Raw genomic sequence first — 18,983 nt, forward strand, 5'->3', positions numbered from 1 at the left:
CCTAGGGAAAACTTACACTCCAGGCCTTCCTAAGAGATGCCCTGGAAATACTGTTTTATGCTTCCAGGAAGGTGATAATGATGGTGCTGTGGCTTGTTTTCACACTGTTACTTATCACGGAAATGCTGACATTTTTTGCAGTCCCATTTTTCCAGTGCTTCTCTCTGTTGCTCCTAATTTTACAGGCTTTAGTGACACTGAGCTGGAGCTACCCAGCTCAGCCACTGCCACTCCCTCGGGGTCCTTTTGCTGTCACAAGTGCTGGTCCTGGTTGGTCAGGCCCAAATTTGACTGTGTTTGGCTTTTTCAGACAGGCTTTTTTGGGCTTGGTTTGGCTTCACGTGTGGAGTCTCCCACATCTGACAGCAGCTGCATTTTTTTAAAAGCATTTCAGAGAGCCGCTTTGATAGTGATGACTTGTGGTTCTGCTGAGATCACCTGGTGCTGTGCAGCAGGATTGTGTCCCTCTGCTGCTCCCAGGAAAACCACAGCCTTGGCCAGCTGAGAAACCACCTTTGGCTCCTAAATAGTGTGAGAGAGAGAGGCTGCAGGGAGCTCTGCCCGTGCTGGGGTGTGGGGAGGGCTGTAGGTGCCACTGCTGCTGCTGATCCAGATTAGCATCACACAATGGTTTGGGTTGGAAGGGACCTTAAAGACCATCCACTTCCAACCCCTGCCATGGGCAGAGACATTTTCCCCTAAACCAGGTTCCTCCAAGCCCCATCCAGCCTGGCCTTGAACACTTCCAGAGATGAGGCATCCACAGCTCCTCTGGGCAACCTGTCTGACCAAAACAGCTGATGTATCTTCCACCCAGTTACTCACCTGATAGAGTTGATATAGTTGAGAGAGATCAGAGAACTGATGTATTTTTAAAAAATTTTAAGCACTTTTTTTAGCACCTCCCCTGGTGAGAGGAGAATGAGCAGCTGAGGGCAGGAACCACTTAACCTCCACCTTCACAGCTGGGTTACTTCAGCCAACTCTGCTGCTGCAAGACTAAAGTGAGAAGGTACACCTGCTCCAGAGTTATTTAAAATCGTGGATCTTTTGATGGAGATACAGTTTTTACTGGCACTTGAGGGCTGGTGAAGCTCAGCACTGACACAGAGGGTCACAGCTGGCTGGGCTGGGTTTACACAGCACATACATGGCAGTGTAGGAGGAAAAGGAAAACAAGGTGGGAAGGTTAAGAGGCCCCACGTCCTGGTTTCAGGGAGCAGTTGACACTGGCTCCAGTACAGCTGATGGGAATTTCTGGGATACTGGCTAGGCATCAGCTAGAGAAAAACACAATAGGGGAAATGGAGCAAACAAGTTAAAGAAAAGTCAACCAGCCATTCACAGAAATCATCTTTGTAAAATACAAATCACATCAGTTTAACCATGGGCTGGGTGCACAGGAGGAGGCTTGGAATGCCACAGGGAACAGCTACTAACCACTTGTGCTGCTCTGCTGGGTGGGGGTGAATGGAGTGTCTGGGATCAGGGACAGAGCTTTGCCTGGGCATTGAGGCAACGGATCTCCTACAGGTCCCTCTCTCTTCTCAGCATGCAGAAAGGTGCAAGGCATTCCCTGTGCCTGCCCTGTGCTGCTCCTTTGTGGCTCCACTGTGCAGCACCACCTGACAGCAGGAAACAAAAGGGACATATTTGTCCAGCAATCAGCCATTACTTTACTTGCACATGTTTGCCCACAGCTGAAAGGAAGAAGAAAGCTTTGGGATCTCTTCCCTTGACTTACCTGTGCTTATGGTAAAATTTTGAGAATGGGGAACAAAATAAAATAAAAAGTTGCATTTTATTAAAAGGAAGCACATTCATGTTAGTTTGTGCTGGAGTGGAAGTGAGGGTTGTATCACAGGAACTTCAGTAACTGGAGCAGTCAATCCTCACTCTGTTGAACTGACTGTTCAAATGGAGAGACAGATAGGATTGTTTGCTGTTTGGGTTTCTTTTCCCATCAGCCCAGTGCAGCAGAGCAGGGCGCTGGGTTGGTTCACACAAGCAGCCACAGCTCAAAAACTTGAGTTTTATTTCTGATTTTAGCTATACAGAAATAAGTTGCTCATGGTTGAAGACCTTGCCCAGACCCACATCTGTGTTGCCCTAGAGGAAAGAGAGGCTGCTGCTCATGTCCTGTGCTACCAGCCAGCATAGACAGGCTCTGTGTGCTCTGTGCCCCCATATGTGGTGTGTCCTCCTGAGCCCCGGGGCAGCAGCAGGGACTTCAAGGATTTCTTGCCATGCTCTTGCCTCCTTCTCAGAATTAGCAGAAAGATAACGAGGATTCCACCTGGAAAGAAAGGAACGGTAGTTATTCACAGAAAAATGGGGGGAAAAAAGGTTCCAATAGCAATAATAACACTCAACTTCATTTCAGATTTACTCTGGAAGCTGCAGGGAATAATGGCAAGTTTTATTGAAATAATTCAGTAACTTACTTTCCTACTCCCATTTACTCTGCTCTCTGAATAATTTTCCACTTGGCATCTTATCCACTGCAGACCCCACCAAAAGGATCTTGTTGAGAAATTATTTTGCTCTGTGCAGCAATCACACTGAAATACAAGGAGTAACTAACTCCAAGTCTAGACTGAGATTGGGGCTGTCAGGAAAAATTACTTTTGGATTGGGCATAGACATGGAAGTAATTGGCAAATCTCAAGTACTGCGACATTCTGTTCGTTTGTTTCTGGCAGAAGCATCAGGGAAAATTGATCTGAACAGAAGAGCCCAAATCTGTCACTGTGATGCAATATGGCCAGACAAAGACACCCAAATTTCGGTTGTGTGAGCAGACAGTCTCATGGCAAACACTTGATCTGTGAGCCCAGCCGTGAAATACTCACGGGTTCCTGCGTGGGCTGTTTCCTTTCCCCTCAGCAAGCTCTAGGAGAGGCAGGAATGTTCCCTGACCCTCAGACTTGTTTATCACAAATGCTGGTTAATGGGCCATTGTCCCTCTCTGGACAGGCTTTTCATATACTTCAGTTTAATCTACTTTTTCAGATTAATACTCGCTCCAGATGGCATCTGTTTTGGCAGATTTTTGGACAGCAGCCTGGCATGAGGGGATAGGGGTCAGTGGAGGAGCTTTCTCATGGCTCCAAGCCACAGCTTGTGAGAACAACCCTCATCTGCTCCCACCAGGCATTCCAGCCCTCAGGAGACTGCACTGAGATGGTGCTAGAACTCCTCCAGACCCTGCTGTCCTTGTCTCCTCCTGTGCATCCCTGGAGTTCCCTGCTCAGTGCCAAGAGAGGAGTGTGATGAGAATGCTGCTTGCTTATTGGAGAAGCAGCTTTGCTGTGTGTCTCATTCACTGTGGGGAGTAACACATGCATTTTATCTCTCCTCTCTCTCCTTTTAACAACAGCGAGCCAAGTGGAGAGTGGGTCATCAGGAAGTACATGAAATACACTTGAAACACAGAAACCATGAATGTGAGGCTTGTTGGGTATTCTTTATCCTCTGATGGCTTAGTCATCTCTGTGATGGCTCTCTTGACACAAGATTTTCATCTCTGGTAGTGTAAGTGGCACTTAGGGATTTCTCTTCCTGGGCTTCCTCATCTGCCCTTTTTGCAATCCATAGCAGTAAGAGTTGCTCATTTTCATCGTAACTCTCTGATTAATCCTCCTCCCAACTTTGATTAAAAACAAGAGAACACTATTTTTCCCTTTTCTAAGACTATAAATGCATATTCATTGTTTTGGAATGCTTATTCATGGTGCAGCTTCCCAGCTGAAAAGCTCATCCACTCATCAGCTTGGCCATGTGAGCTAATTTACAGCAGGTGGCACCTGGAGGGATGCTCCCCACACTCAGCAGACAGGTCCAGGCTGTCTCATTCTGTTGGTCCATCATGGCATCAATACAACCAACACTGCATGAGCCAGCAGCTCCCCATCCTGCTGGATGCTGTGCATGACTAAAGACAGGAATGCTTTCAGGAAACCAAGTCTCATACCAAAAGGAAATTGTCCTGTTTCCTACGTTTGTGCAGCCAAGGAATCCCTGTTTGAGGCTCCACACACACCCCTGCTTCCCAGGGGAAGCACTCAGCACTGTGCCACCTTCCTTCAGAGCAAGGCAAAGCACTAGCACTGGCATGGAAAGCAGCCAGAAAGACTTCCATCAGAAACCCAGCTTGCCAGAAACACAAAATACACACCCAGAGAATACATGGTTTAACACACAGCTGTAGAGGGGAGCCTGGTTTTCCCAGAGGACAGAGAGGACCCACACTGACCTGCTGAGAAGGTGGCCAGGACAATGACCGTGGCAGGGGTCAGCTGGCAGGAGTTCCCCACCTTGTAGAGGAAGAGCTCCATGCAGTAGGTGGGCTCCACGCTGCCCCTGGGGCAGAAGGCATCTGGAGGGCACTTGACTGGGCTCACATCTGGGCTCTGCCCAAGAGAAGAAGTAACTCAGCACCAACAAACTGCAGAAGGTAACCAGGGCAGAGGGAGGTGACACTTCAGCATTGGGGAGGAAAAAAAGAGGAATGAAGCTGCCATCATTAAATTCAGCTGTGTTAGAGTACGGGGAAGGGCAGAACGTGTCATTACACAGCAGGTCCATACATCAAAACCCTCATTAAAGCACACACCAGCCCCTGATGGCCCAGTCACCACATGCAGCTCCAGGCATAAAGCCACACTCCTGGTGTCATAATTTTAACCATCTCCCTGCATCAGAGCCCTGTCTGTGTTTAAGAAGAAAGAAGCCCAGAAAAAAAAAAAAAAAAAAAAAAAAAAAAAAAAGAAGTGTTAATTGAAGTGTATTTAGCTTGTGATGGGACAGCTCTGTGGTTAACACAGGCTGATGGGGACTCACAGGGCAGTAGTGGTTTTCTGGGCACAGGTCACAGCTCTCCTTGCCTCTCCGTAATTGGTACTCTCCTGTCCTGCAGGCCTTGCATCTGCTGTCACTGGGACCTTTGAATGTACCTAAACAGCAAATAAGCACAAAATTAAGGTCTGGGACCAGACCCCAGGACCTTTGCAATTGCATATGGATGAATCAACTGTCAAAGCCACGGAGAGAAAGAGCATTAAGTGCTCATGTGCATAATAAAAGCTGAGCTCAGACTTTGGTCCTGGTTCTGTGGCAAAGGGTCAGAACAGAACAAACAGGGACAGAGGCACTAAAGAATATTTGGGGTCAGACCTTGCAGAACAGAGTAATGTGAATAGGAGTAGGTGGGAGAAGGGTTTAGTACTGAGCTCTGGCTTTAATGTAGAGGGAAGATTGGAGCTGGAGGTCAGCAGTGTTTCATCCTCTCCAATTCAGGATTCAAACACCTTTTCCAGCTGTTTGAAACTTGCTGAGCTGACTTCAAAGCACAGCTCAGTTTCCCAAGCTTTGTGGGAAAGCTTTGTGGGAAAGACAGGTCACAGAAGTTCCAAGTCTCAAAGTGCTAAATGCTTTCCTGCGTGTTTAAAATGCAGCTTGGCTGTGAGAAGCCCCTGGTGCTATGTCCAGGCTGGAGGGTGACCATTGCCATGGGGGTGGCCAGAGTGCTCTGCCCTCCTGCTGGCTCACCTGCAGCAGCCTGGTGTTGTTTCAGGCAGCGTGGGAAGGAGCAGGGCCATGTCCCTCACATCACATCCCTCCCTGTGCCCCTTTGCCCCAGGCTGCCCCTGCAGAGCATCCCCATCTGACAGCAGGGCTGTGCTTTCATCAGCAAAGCCACCAACACTGATGAAGATGCTTTTTGCTTTACCCAGCTGTGGATTTGGGCTCCCTGGCATGCCAGAGACCAGCACAGCTTCGAGGCACTACCCAGCCTGGTGGGAAGGTGTGGCACAGGCACAGACTCCACCAGCACCTGGCCAAACCACCCCAGCACCATCCCTCACCAGCAGGGCACAGCTCTGGGTCAGATGAGAGTCTGGAATGAGCCCCTGGAGCTGGAGCTGTGTGCTCCCAGCTGGGCACAGCCTCCCCTCCCGGCTGCAGTTACCTGGTGGGCAGGACTTGCATCCCTCAGCTGCCTCCTGAGGAGCCTCTTGTCCCCCGGGGCAGGGCAGACAGGCTGAGCAGCTGGTGGTGCTGGCAGGGAGAGGAGGCAGGACATGCTGTAGGATGAGCACTTCCAAGACCAGCCCAGCCCACCAAAGCCAGCTCCTATGTATGGACAGACTGGAGTCTCCAGATCAACCAGGCCAAGCAGGAACTTTTGCCATTTTGTGTCTGTCTCCAGGGAAGTTTCTCACATAGAATCACAGAATTGTTTGGGTTGGAAGGAACCTTAAGGATCATCTTGTTCCACCCCCAGTGCCATGGTCAGGGACACTTGACCAGGTTGCTCAAAGCCCCATCCAGCCTGGCCTGGAACAGAGGTGGGTTGTGAGCTGATGCTCTGCTCCCTCATCCCAGGGTCCCTCCACATCCAGCCTGGATCCTCCCCTCATGGCACCATCCCTCTCTCACCAGGGTCACCATTTCAACCTGAAATGGCAGATGACTTGTCTTTGGCCACTACACTGGTGCTTCCAGCTCCATGACTAAAGGAAATCCCACCTCCCTGTCCACCTGATGAGATCCAGCACCCCAGGAGGCTCCTTACTTGCAAAAGGATCCTGGGCGGCAAGGCAGACAAAAAGCTGCATTCTGCTTGGAGCTAAAATAGCCTGGAAAAGAGAAAAGTAGGGCTTGAGGATTTTGCTTCCACATCTCTGCCCCACATTGTAGTGTATTTACTCATGTCCATTTTACAACCAAACAACTCCCCACAACACTCTTCGGAAGGCATTTCATGGGTTAATTTAGGATATTTGGTTTTATATTTGTCAAAAGCTCTGAAGGAGCAATGGAAGTTCCCTGCTGCCCTCTGCCATGATGAGGGATGCATGGAAGGCTCAGGCAGATCCCCTGGTGTCACACCTCACATCACTCAAAACCACGCCAAGGAGACAGAAAAACCTGTCACCCTTCCCAGCACCACAGGCTGAACTGGAATGAAGCTGGAACAGCTGATCCCACTGCCAACTCCTGGGTTATTTACTTGGAGCAGGTCTCTGGCCAGGGGAAACCCCTCTGGTCACCCCAGCCCTTCCAGGCCTCCCCCCATCCCAGGAGGTCTGGGATGCATCTTCTTCCCCACAAAGGGAAGGACACAAGACCCACCAGCCAGGATGGCTCTGCTGGGCAGCAAACCCTCCCTCCCTGCACTATGAGGACCAGGATGGGCAGGAGGACACACACAGACCCTTCCCAAGGCACAGCAAGGAGTGAAGTGCCCCAAAGTGCCCAGGGTGAGGACAGGACCAGCAGGACCCAACTGGAGAGTCCCATCGTGCCAACAGGAAAGCTGAGAGAGCAACACTTGGGAATTCAGGTGGGTTTGGAAGGTTCCTGAAGATGCCAAACATGGTCACTGCCCACATGGGACAGAGCTAAGGTTCAGAGAGGAGCTGGACATGGTCTGGGTAAGATCTACCTCAAACCTGGATTTGCACCAAGCAGCAGAAGCTGCAGCAGAGAAGGATGAAACCAAACCCACCTCCTCTCTCCCTGCAAGGAAAAAGGAACCTTTTACATTTATACTTGCAGGATTTAGGGGCCACCCCCACAGACTCCCCTGCCATCTAACACAGTGTTCAGATCTGCTGAGTAAAGGGAGTGACAGACCCCACCTCTGTCACCAGTCAGACTTTGTTCCTCCCAAGCTCAGCAAGTGACAGCCAAGGTTTAGGTGCAGCCCAACAGCTCCGTGGGTGGATTTTCAAAAGAACAGTTGTGCAACATTCAAGCAGGACCCCATTTGGGTGCAGAAGAGCTGCTGCACTGCATGTGTTAATTAGGGTTTTGCATAAGTAAGTGCTGTTCTGTTCTGCACATGCTGTTTCCCCGTCTGCAAACACATTGTGCAAAGCTTAGCCAGGTGCAAAGCAGCTCCCTGAAACCCCAGTTTCACTGTGTGGAAAATAAGGAGAATATTGCACTTAATATTCAGACTGCAGAAGATTGCCTAAATGAAAATAAAGATGCTCTAGACTAATTTTTGCCATTAGAAATAGGGAATGTTTTATCTTCCTGACACACTCCCCCCTTGTGCTAAAACTGAATTTCATACAGCTTTTTTCCTGACTTTCATTGGAGTTTTAGCATTAATTTGTTGCAAACACAAGCATGGTTAAGATCTGCTCTTTTCATTTTGATAACAACAGAGTAGGGAAGAGAACTGCTTTGCTATTTTTAGCCTGTTTACCCTTCAGTGCTTTTAAGCTACCTGGTAATTGCATCTGGCCCTGGGAAAAAGCATCACGTGTTGAAAATGCATTTGGGTTGAACACAGACCAAAGCCTACCTTGCTCACAGGCTCTGCAGGCTGCAGCCCCAGACTCATTAGCAAAATGTCCAGGCAGACAGGGAAGGCACATGGTGCTCCTTGGGAAGCTGGGAGGGAAGGGAGCAGAGTGGAACAAGATTTTAGGTCACCCAAGCCTTTATCCACTTGGAGAAGAGAGAGCAGAGCACAACACTGACAAGTCTAGAAATAGAGCAATTATAAAGAAGGAGTTCTGGCAGAAAAACATCAGTTTGAACTCACCTGAACGTTAGAGGTCTACTGAAAAACTAAAGTTTTCTGTATTATTAACATTAGAGGTGCCCTGTGCCTGTTGGCTATATGGAAAAGGACCATACAAATTGAAGGTCTTGAAAAATATGTTGTGGTCAGGCTTAAAACCCTTGGCTTAAAATCAGACTCTTAAATCCAGTCTTGAAAATGGAATTGGGAAGGTGTTTGCTGTTCAGCATTCATCAGGAATTTCAAAAGGAGCTGCTCCATTGTGGGGAATCAGGAGCTGAGAAAACAACCTAAAGCACAGGCAGTGATGTGTGAGAGGCCTGACCTTAAATAGCAGGGACTGTGGGAAAAGGGAGGCAATACATCAGACCTGCAGGAGGAGGGGGAGAAAATGAGGGAAAGGCAGGAGAAGAGGAAGCTTTTACATTCATTCCTAACAGAGCCAAATCCCCCTCCACAAGTATGTGGGTATAAGAATTTGACAACATGCTCAGAGATGCTTTGGAGGAAAACAAGGACATGCTCTTTATTTCCTACAGAAACTCCAGGGCTGAGTGAGATTTGCAGAAAAAAACCCCAAAAAACCAAGAAAACAAAACCCCCAAAATCAGAAACACAGCAAATGTTTTGCTGAAAACAAACCAACGCAGGGCCTGCAGCAGCCAGAGCTGCTCAGAGCTGTGGGGAGGCTGAATTCTCCAAATACCTCAGAAATGTCAAATGGTCCCATGGAAGCCCTGAGGCCCAGGCAGCCACCAGGAGGTGGCCATGCACACCCTGCACCCCCAGGTCCCCTCCAGATCCCCCCAGTTCTGGTCCCTGCTCTGGCAGACACCAACCCAGCACTGCTGCCTGAGCATCTCTGTTCCTTGGCTCCTTCCTGGCCCTCTCCACATCCCAACAGCAGCAGCTCTGTGTGCCCTGGAGGCTGCTCCTGAGGTCTTTCTAAAGCAGTTTAGGGGTACATTTTTAAGGCAGGTCCTCACAGCACAAACTGCAAGGGGGGAGCACCCAGGGGAGCACAGGGGAAGATCCTGCTGGCACCTCAAACTTGGGCACTGATGCAAACAAATGGCACAGTCAGGTCATCCTTCCCTGCAGCCAGATTTAGTCCCCTCTCCCCAGGACTGATCCAAATGGAGCTGCTCTGCAATGGACACAGTCCTGAGAGGCCCTTGCCACCCCTCCTGTCCTTGCAACAGCCCAGCGTTTGCAGACATGGATACAGCAAGGGAAAATCTGATGGAAATAGAGAGAGCAGCATATCCACATGTCCCTGCAGCCAGAGGACACTTGTACAGCATCCTTGGATGAGGCAGCCTGGTGAAATGGCAAGCCTGGGCTCCTGCCTGGGATGTCTCATCATCTTTTCCACACTATCAGCTGAGGGTATTGCTTCAGATGCCAGTGACTCAAATGCAGTGAGATCCCTTGGGAGTAAGAAAGTAATTGGGCAAAGCAGGGAGATGGAGGCTGTTGGTCAGACAAATCCTGGAGAAAAGCTGAGGAGGTGAACCCACACCTCACTCCCAAGTGTCTCCCCATCACAAAACAACAGTCCCTCCTAGTTCAGACAAAAGACCATGGGGGTAAGAAAGGGAAGCCCAGAGAGAGGAGCCCTCAGCATGAGGATATCCACACCAAGCTTTCCTGATGAGGAGAATTTAGCCTCTGAGAAACAACCCTTGTGGCACTTTTCCCACAGCCCAAAGGAGGAGATTTTGCCAGCTGGGAAGTGTTTTGTGAAACAGCATCCATTCCAGGGGCTCAGTCACTCACCTGGTGTAATACCCCTGTGGGCAGGGCAGGCAGGATGGTTGCCCACTTTGGGGCTGGTAGTAGCCTGGTGGGCAGGGGCTGCAGGCACTGGGGTCTGTGCATGAGCCCCCTGCACAGCACGAGCAGCTCAAGGTGCCTAAATTGGAACAAAAATCAGGATCAGACTGCAAGACTTGACTGAAATCCCTGTGTCTGCCAGGACAGGTCACTGCCACCAAGGCAGAAGCTTTGGGATGCAGTTCCTCTGGCAAGACACTCGTAGACTGTAAAAACTACAATGTTCATGCTAATTATGCTGCTGTCCACCATTAGCAAGCTGCAGAACAGCTGTAAGATGATCTAAGGAGTCAGGTCTATCAATGTGGATTTCCAGTAGTTTAGCCAACTGCTTTTCCTTCTTTAATTTGAGGGGCCAGGAAAGTTTTCCTCATTTTCCCCCCAATAGACCAAAAAAAAGAGACAAAAAAAAAATTCAATATACTCCTTTAGATTATTGATCATTTAAGCTTGTAGGAAGCAGAACTGGTGAGTAAAACCCCAGAGTCAAGGTTCTGCCTTAAGCAGCAACAGCTTTTCTTTGAGCTCAGGTACCATGGCATTCCCACCAGGAAAGTTCTACCCCTCTCTGCTCTGCAAAACCAATCTGAGCCACGCAGAGGAACTGGGTGGGATTTGCTGCAGCTGCACACATCAGACCTGCCATCCCCCTGCTTGTCCAAGGCAGTCCTGGGAGCTGCACCACCAACACAGGCAAGAGGAGAAGACCCTGTGAAGGAAGACCCTGTGAAGGAAGACCCACAAGGGAGGTGGGAGTTAACCCCTGTCCTCTGCAGATTCACCCTGAAGCATCAGAGCTGCTTATTCCCCTTTTTAAAAGTGCCCTGCAGTGAAGGGAATAAGTAAAGAGCACATGGCTTAAATTTTGGATAATTATTTTCTTTTTTTGATTTTTTTTTTTTGTGGAATGAGGTTGTGGTGTTTGAAATCGAAACCCAACAACATTACAACATAAATAGCTTCTGGAAAAGGCAATATTATGCACTGCTGACCACAACAAGAGGTTGATCAACTATTTTCTCAAGGCCATGGGAAAAGGGTGTCTCTATTGCAGAGATTCTCTTTCAAACATTCGAGACAGCTGGAAATTGACCTTGTATTTGTCCCTGGACCTCAAAAATATTTTCTTCTGCCAATAAATCAAAGTATGCTTGTGTTACACTTTGTGCCACAATCCCACTTCTTTGTCATCCCACTGGGGCAGCCTCAGGAAGACCAAAACATAAAAAAGCCAGGAAAGACCAAGTCGTTGACTTCAGAAGGGTGAAATGAATAAACTCCCTCTCCTGCTGCCTGTCCAAGCTCCCATCACAAGAACATGTGCTGGCTTCACCTTCCCCGGCAAATCCCTCTTCCCCCTACCCCAGAAGCCGAGAGCAGGGACTCTTACCTTGGCTGGGGACTGTCCCTGGGGGGCAGCGGGCACAGCCTGTCACATTCACCCTGCTGCAGTTGGAGGGCTGGGGGGTGCTGGGGAGTGGAGCTGCCGACGGGACCCCAGGGGATGTGGTCACTCCTGGAGGGGACGCTGGGGCACTGCTGGGTGTGGCCGTCAGTGCTGTAGGTGCTTGAGAGGCAGCCCTGCTGCCAGAGGTGGGGATGGTCCCCGTGGCGGTGGGCAGGGTCTGGGCAGGGCTGTTTGTGCTCGGAGCAGCAGATGGGGCTGCTGTGGATGCAGCAGGGCTTGCAGGGCTTGGTGTCAGTCCAGCTGAGAGTGTTGCAGGAGCAGCTGGGGCAGCAGAGGCCACAGCAGTGGTTGAGCTGCCAGCTGCTGGGGCTGATGAAATGGGAACATCAGCACTGGTTGTTGCCCTGGGAGGCTCTGGGGTTGATGCATTTGGGACCTCGGTGATTGTTGCACCGGGAGGTGCTGAGGCTGATGCATTTGGGATCTCAGTGCTGGTTGCAGTGGGAGGCAGTGGGGTGGATGAAATGGGAACCTCAGTGCTGGTGGCACTGGGAGGTGCTGGTGTTGATGAAATGGGGACCTCAGTGATGCTTGTCTGGCCTAAAGCAACACCTAAGAGAAGAAAAAGCATAATTAGAGGCCAAATTATTCTCCCTTTAATGGTGGCTTCCCATTTAGGTCTTTACCAGCTACTTAAACCACAGATCCTTGTTTGATGTCCAGAAACTCCTGTCTGCTGTGTCCCACTACTGAGCAAGAATCTGAGGCAGCATTCAAGCATGTCTGGCACATGAGAGACTTACCAAGGAAATAAATTAGTGCATCCATGAGGCCACAACTAAGTAGATGCCAATGCCCAGGAGGTCTGACTCTCCCAGACAAAAGGGTGTGAGAATTGCCTGAAACACAAGTTTTGTTAGCTCCTTGAGACTATTTACCCTGAGATCTCATAATAATCTGATTTAAGATGCTTGTCAAGTAGCTGGCTCCTTTATCCCATTTCTCTTGAACAGATCAGCCAAGAAAAGTCATGGGCTCAGGATTTTTTAAAGCTGTTCTAGAGATAGATCCAGTGACCAGAAGGGAACCCACAGGCCAAGGTGTCCTTTAATTCTGAAATCCCTCATCAGAGTGATGATTGCTGAAATCTATAGAGAAAGGAGGTATTACTGCAGCTGAGGTTGTTTTGCTGTGGTACATGGTGGACTGGAACATCATCTGCTGATGGAAGACATCCTTGGCACAGACATGGGGAATGTCCTCCAGTTCCTAACAGAGAAGAGGCCCATGAAACTAAGCATGGAAAGCAGCAGGTCATTGTTAATTTAGCAGCATGGCACTAAGCAAAGGAAGGAAAGCAAAACCAAAACAGGCAGCTCCTGCCACAGCAGCTCTGCCACCAGCTGGGTTCAGGAACTCAGGGCAGGGATTTACTCAATACTTACTGCAATTTCTGAAAACCCCAACCTTACACAGCACCAGTGTGAGACTGGAGCTGACACTGTGGGGTGTAAACACTCTCCCAAGCAGCACACACCTTCTGAGCCCCCTGGCAATCCCTGCCCAGTGGCATGGAAAACAAAAGGACTGCTAAGAAATTGCTGTATGGATTTCAAGGAGGTCAAAGAGCACAGCTGACACCCAACAGCAGGATGTTGGTGAGGAAGGACAGGGGAGGATGACAAGAAGAGTGACAGCACAAGTCATCAGGTGTCAGACTCACATCCCTGCAGGCTTTTCCCCAGCCCTTCTTCACCCTCAGCCTTTCATTTCTCTCTCAATTCTGTCCCCACCATGCAAGGCCAGGCACTGTGGGTAAAAATGCTCAGCAGCACCGTGGGATGAACATCAACATGCAGACCAAGCTGATGGCAGCTCCAGTTAAAGCTCTGCATCAGGACCAGGACAGTGGATAAAAGAGTCTTTGTAAGGTTGTGATCACATGGAGACAGTTTGCTGAGAGTGCTCCCTCCTGTTGTTGACTGCCTGCTTTGTGCTTCATCAAGTGCCAAAACCCATCTTGGTGTGACTACTGAGTAAAGCAGATGAGCACCCAGCCATCTGGGCCACTGCCCATGTTTTACAGAATTTACAGAACAGTCTGAGTTGGAAGGGACCCAGAGGATTATGGACTCCAGCTCTGGAGTGAATGGCCCATATGAGGATCAAACCCACAGCCTTGGTATTATTAGCACTGTGCTCTGACCAACTGAGCTAAATCTCAATTCCTTGTTGTAGCTCCAAAACAGAAACACCAACTCCAACAGTGATCATTTTGTGGCACATTGGTTTGCCTCAGGCTCAAATGCAAGGGACAGAGGTGCCAGCATTGGTCCTAGGCAAGGAGAGCAGCTCCACAGTGCCCACCAGGACACTGCTACTGAGGCCATGCCTTCACTCAGAACCAAGATGCACAATCTGACTCCCCTGCCTTAAGGGCTGAAGCCAGTCTGCTGCTTTTTCCTTGCCTCTGGCAGCAAACTGAGTCAGACCTGAGATCCATTAAACTAATATTAAAGTAAATACTAGCAGTAAGTCAAGGGCACTGTCAAATACTCCTGGCAAAACTTCTTAGAAGGACCTCTGAGATCAAAGTCTGATCTCCCACAGCTCCCTCCTGTCCCCAACAGCTCAGCTCTGTCAGCCAGAGACACTGCAGAGGTTTCAACACCTTGGACTGCCCATGGCTGGATGAGTTTTGTTGTTGTTGGGTTTTTTTAGTTGAATATGTTTCATTGGTTGGTTGGTTTTAATGTTAAATGGTGGTGCTGTTAGAGGAATTTTTTTAAAATGGAAAGTTGTTTTTCTCAACATCCTACTGAAATAATAGAGTTGCTTGCAAAACTTCTGCAGCAATAACCTTTGGTAGCCAGCACTTCTTAATAATTTAAGCAACTTCTGGAGAAAAAAAGAAGTCAGCAGGCTGAAAAAACCAGTTTTGAACACCTAGTAAAGTGTGTATGTTTATTTTACGAGTTACAGTCAGTCACAGGTGTGAAAAACCAGTACTCCAACAACCTCAGCTTCATCAAACAAACCATTTTCTCTCCTGCACTTACACAGTCTATGCCATGGAAGAGCAATTTTGCTTCCTAGAGCCTTTTTATTTTTTCAAGGAACACTGTGAATCACCCAAAGTATCTCCAGGGATACTCAGAGGATGTGTTACATTGTGTGTGATGCCTTGGTAGGAACAAGAGCCTTGAAGATGTCAGGGAAGGATGCAGAGCTGATCTTTCCCAACCCACCAGCAGGCATCTTCTTCCTTGGGATTTAGGATAAAGCCACTGCAAATCCTCTACATGCAGAGTAATACAGCTCTATTTCTCCTTATTTTCTTTTTTATTGTAAAAGCAAATTTTTATACTTACCGTATCCATCCCTCTTCCAACACTGCCTGTCTTTCAACACTTATTTCCTTCCCTGCCTTCCCCCCAGCCCTGCCCACTGCTGCACCCCATGCCAGTGAAGCCCAGGGCTCCCACAGTCCCATTATGGCTTTACCCACCTCTGTGCTCAGCCAGCAGAGAGAAACCCTGTGTTGAGAGGACTTACCTGTTAAACACACCGTGGTTAAGCTCCACAGCAGAGGAGAGGGCCAGCCACTCATTTTTCCCTGAGGAGTAACACAGCCTGTCAAAAGGCAAGATCAGCAGCTAATGCTCTCACCCAGCTGCTCATTCTCCTCTGCTTCTGTGCCCAATTTTGTCACCTGACTCTGATCATGCGGCTCAGTCAAGTCAACCTCTCCCCAACAAAGGGGGGTTTATATTCGGAGGCTGAAACAGGTCTTAAGACGATGCAGCCTCTGCAGAGCAGAGCACAAAGCAGGCACCCAGACCAGATCTCTCCTCACAGAAATGCAGAAATCCCTGGGAGAGGAGCGTCCTGGAGGAAGTGATGGGCTCTGGGGAGGAACAGGCAGAGCAGCATGGGAACCCAGCTTGGCTGTGGGCCAGCCCCCCGTGACCTCGTCAAGTGAGAGGATTTCATTTCTCAGACACACAAGATTTCCTGAAAGAAGAGGAACAAGAAAAACAACCCGAGAAGGATCCCCATTTTAACTGGGGTTAACTATGCTGTAACCAGAACGCAGCCTCTGGTGAGCAGAGCTTTCACAATCAGTGTTTCATTCCCCACTTGTTGCCCCCAAGCTATCTGACAGTGCATCAAGTTGTTGTTTTTGGGATCAAGCTCATGGATCCTGATGATGATGGTTTCAAGGTGAGGGCATTAAGTTTAATGAGGCCCCATCCCATTTTCCACGTTATCCAGTGTTTGTACTGCTTGCTGGGCCACCTGAGGACACAGATGTCCCCATGTTTTCCTCACCTTGCAGCCCAGCTTTGAAAGATCCCCCTTTTTCCCTCTGCCCCCATTGTTTAGCAATCAGCATTGCCAAGCCCCTGCTGTGAGAGGATTTCCTTTAGCATACATGTGAATGCCACATCTCACATGTCACATCTTCGCCCAAATTCAAGAAACAGAGGGCTACTCAGACAGGATTGTGGATGCTCCACATGCAGGCCCCACAGCTGCACTTCAGTGAAATGAGGCACTGTCATGCACTGCCTGTGTCCTTCACGCTCCAGGATCCACATCAGAACCCAACATGATGAGCCAAAACTACCCTGCTCTAACACAAACCCTCAGGCTTTCCTCACAGTGGCCCAGGTAGGGTCAATTTGGGACCAGGGACATTTTCTTGTCCTCCTCTCTCTGGCAGTGACAGTCTCCTTCTCTCCTATCCTCCTTCATGGTAGCTGCATGGAGACAGGGCAGCCTCTTCCACTCTGGTATCATCAGTTTGGGTGGTTGCAGGGCAGGCAGCCACCAGCTGCCTTCCAGCACAGTGAGACAGAACCTTAACCTGAGCTGATCACTGCCAAAGTGAGCACAAGCAAGACATCAGGCTCAAGGACTCAGCCCTGGCAGCCCTCTCAGAGAAAATGCCCAGTGGCTCTGGGCAAGGCAGGTGGATGGCTGTCCCTTCCCTGCAGGCACAGAGCTCTCAGTGTGGCATTGCTCAGCTTGGCTTTACACATCTCTGCACAGGATGCTTGATCTCAGTCTGTGTAAAGAACTTTTTCCACCCAGACCTGTGCAGGGCCATCCACTCTGCCGTGGGCTGAGGCTCTGCAGTGAGGGACAACTTCTGCAGGAGCAGCATTTGCAGGATGGAGCAGCTCTGTGCAGTGTGGAAACACTGCCAGCAATCACCCAGAGACACTCATCCTGCCTGGGGAGCTGACAGCACGTTAGTGTCCTCCATCCCACAAGCTGCACCCCTGGGTAGTGGAGAGCTTCCCCACACTCCCCAGTCCCAGAAGTGACACATTTGCTGAGCAGCTACTGCACACACACACTGGAAAAGCACTTCAGAAGTGGATGTGGCAGCACTTTCACTGTGAGTTTTAACCTAACACATGGAAGAGAAAGGGAAATTGTCCCCTCAGAGCCCTCTATCTTGGTGAGGTACCAGAGCCCAGCTGAGAGAGGCTGCTTTCCTCTCAACTGTTTTAGCAAGTGGGCAAGTTGGAAATGCAATTCCGACAGGGAAAGTCTAATGCCACCTCAGGGCAGAATAGTACAAACAGACAAATTTATAAACTCCTGACCTGCCCAAGCCTGTCTCCATTGAGATTAAATGCTTTTGCTAGTTGGTTCGCAGAGAATAAAAAGCAGTGTCATGGTTGATCAAAAGCAATGTCCTAGGCTGGCACACAGCCCTCTTCATGTCAGTTCTGTTTCTCTTCTGTAGTTGGCAGACTTTGTGTCCCCAAATAAACCAGACAGTGCCCTCCACCCTCAGAGCTTACAGGACAGAGGCAGGAGCAGTGATGCTTCTCTTCCAAGAACATGGCATCCTGTTGAAACACTCCAGCAGTTTGTGCTAACTCCCAGGCCTTGCCCAGCCTGGAGAGGATAGCTCTTGTTCAAGGCTGCCCAGATCCACACTTCATCCAAGCTGAGCAAGCAATGGATGTGCCATTATAGGTTTCATCTGCTGAGGGCAGACTTGGATTTCTGAGCTTCTCAAGCTTTACAAACCCGAGGGCCACCCCAGGGCTCTAAATAAACTGTCTGCAAGTCACCTGGGTGTTAGATATCCAAGTGACCTGTCTGTTCACAAGGAGAGCTGCCTGCTTAATAAGAAACACTGCACAAGTAGACTCTCAAACACCAGCCCTCTTCGCAGTGTCATGCGTGACCTGCCATTGCCTCAGTTTTTGCCAACTGGGATGTGACAGTAAGTGCTGTGGGGGTGAAAATCCCCAGGTGAGGTCCCACCTGCAGTGGGGGCAGTGCAAAGGAGAGGAATGTGTGAGCTGACAGGGGACTGACACATCCATCAGCCTGAAAATGGTAAGGCCTCAGGTGACTCTTTACAGTCAGGAAGGAATTAACTATCAGCCGAGGAGTGCAACAAAGTGGTTAGGCTTAAAAAGTAACCCTAAAGATCATCTTGTTTCAACCTCCCTGCTATGGATGGGGACACCTTCCACTAGATGAAGTTGCTCCAAGACTCATCCAACCTGGCCTTGAACACTTCCAGGGATGGGACAGCCACAGCTTCTCTTGGCAACCAGTTCCACTGCCTCACACCCTAACAGTAAAGATTTTTCCCCCAATAACTAATTTAACCCTGCTCCCTTTCAGTTTAAAACCATTGCCCCTTATAGTCCCAAAGAACTACATGTCCTTTTGTCACTCTCCAGCTCTCTTATAGCCCCTATAGGTACTGGGAGGTGCAGTAAGGTCTCCCTGGAGCCTTCTCCTCTCCAGGCTGAAAAACCCCAACTCTCTGAGCCTCTTCTCATACCAGAGGTGCTCCAGCCCTCTGAGGATCTTACTGGTCCTTCTCTGGACTCAGATCACTTTATCCTTGTATTTTTAGGCTCTTTACACAGTTATCCACCACTCCACTGCCACTGTTGTTGTCCTAGGCTTAACAGGCACCTGTTGGAGTGGCAAATGACTGTCATGGTCCAAGGCAGACAAGGTACTGCAAAGCTATCCTGTTCCCACAACTCCAAGGAAAACAATGGTCCTTGGTGTGCTGTATCCAGCTATTTGACAGGACCGTAGTCCTTTGGCAGTGTTGCTAATCCACACCCTGCTGCTGAGCTAAAAACTGGGGGGCTGGGCTGAGCTGCTGCCTGGGAAAGAGCAAGATAATCAGGGCAAGCTGCAAGC

General features: G+C 49.4%; 1 protein-coding gene across 6 annotated transcripts; it reads right to left on the reverse strand.

Moving 5' to 3' along the window:
* Positions 1 to 1,782: 1,782 nt before the first annotated feature.
* On the reverse strand, positions 1,783 to 15,703 carry LOC146438719 (uncharacterized). Of its 6 annotated transcripts, none has more exons than XM_085059621.1 (10): positions 15,499 to 15,702; positions 15,342 to 15,402; positions 11,769 to 12,398; positions 10,322 to 10,457; positions 8,321 to 8,409; positions 6,578 to 6,641; positions 5,972 to 6,060; positions 4,843 to 4,955; positions 4,256 to 4,412; positions 1,783 to 2,296 (listed from the first exon to the last, which is right to left on the reverse strand). In XM_085059621.1, exons 2-10 carry the CDS (start codon positions 15,394 to 15,396, stop codon positions 2,145 to 2,147), a joined length of 1,485 nt encoding a protein of 494 aa, XP_084915747.1. In that variant the 5' UTR covers positions 15,397 to 15,402; positions 15,499 to 15,702; the 3' UTR covers positions 1,783 to 2,144. The 6 variants fall into 6 exon arrangements, with proteins under 6 accessions (XP_084915747.1, XP_084915746.1, XP_084915748.1 ...); XM_085059620.1 differs by having other exon boundaries at positions 15,342 to 15,419; XM_085059622.1 differs by having other exon boundaries at positions 11,769 to 12,205; positions 12,254 to 12,398; positions 15,342 to 15,702.
* Positions 15,704 to 18,983: the final 3,280 nt, after the last annotated feature.

This window comes from Lichenostomus cassidix, chromosome 4 (assembly GCF_008360975.1).
Source record: "Lichenostomus cassidix isolate B80296 chromosome 4, HeHo_3.0, whole genome shotgun sequence".
Classification (NCBI taxonomy): domain Eukaryota; kingdom Metazoa; phylum Chordata; class Aves; order Passeriformes; family Meliphagidae; genus Lichenostomus; species Lichenostomus cassidix.

Coding starts and splice junctions, on each gene's coding strand:
- LOC146438719 (XM_085059621.1), bottom strand. CDS start 15,396: ATGAGTGGCTGGCCCTCTCCTCTGCTGTGGAGCTTAACCACGGTGTGT. Junction 12,399..15,341: donor AACCACGGTGTGTTTAACAG/GTAAGTCCTCTC, acceptor TTCTTCTCTTAG/GTGTTGCTTTAGGCCAGACA. Junction 4,956..5,971: donor ATGCAAGTCCTGCCCACCAG/GTAACTGCAGCC, acceptor TTTGCTGTTTAG/GTACATTCAAAGGTCCCAGT.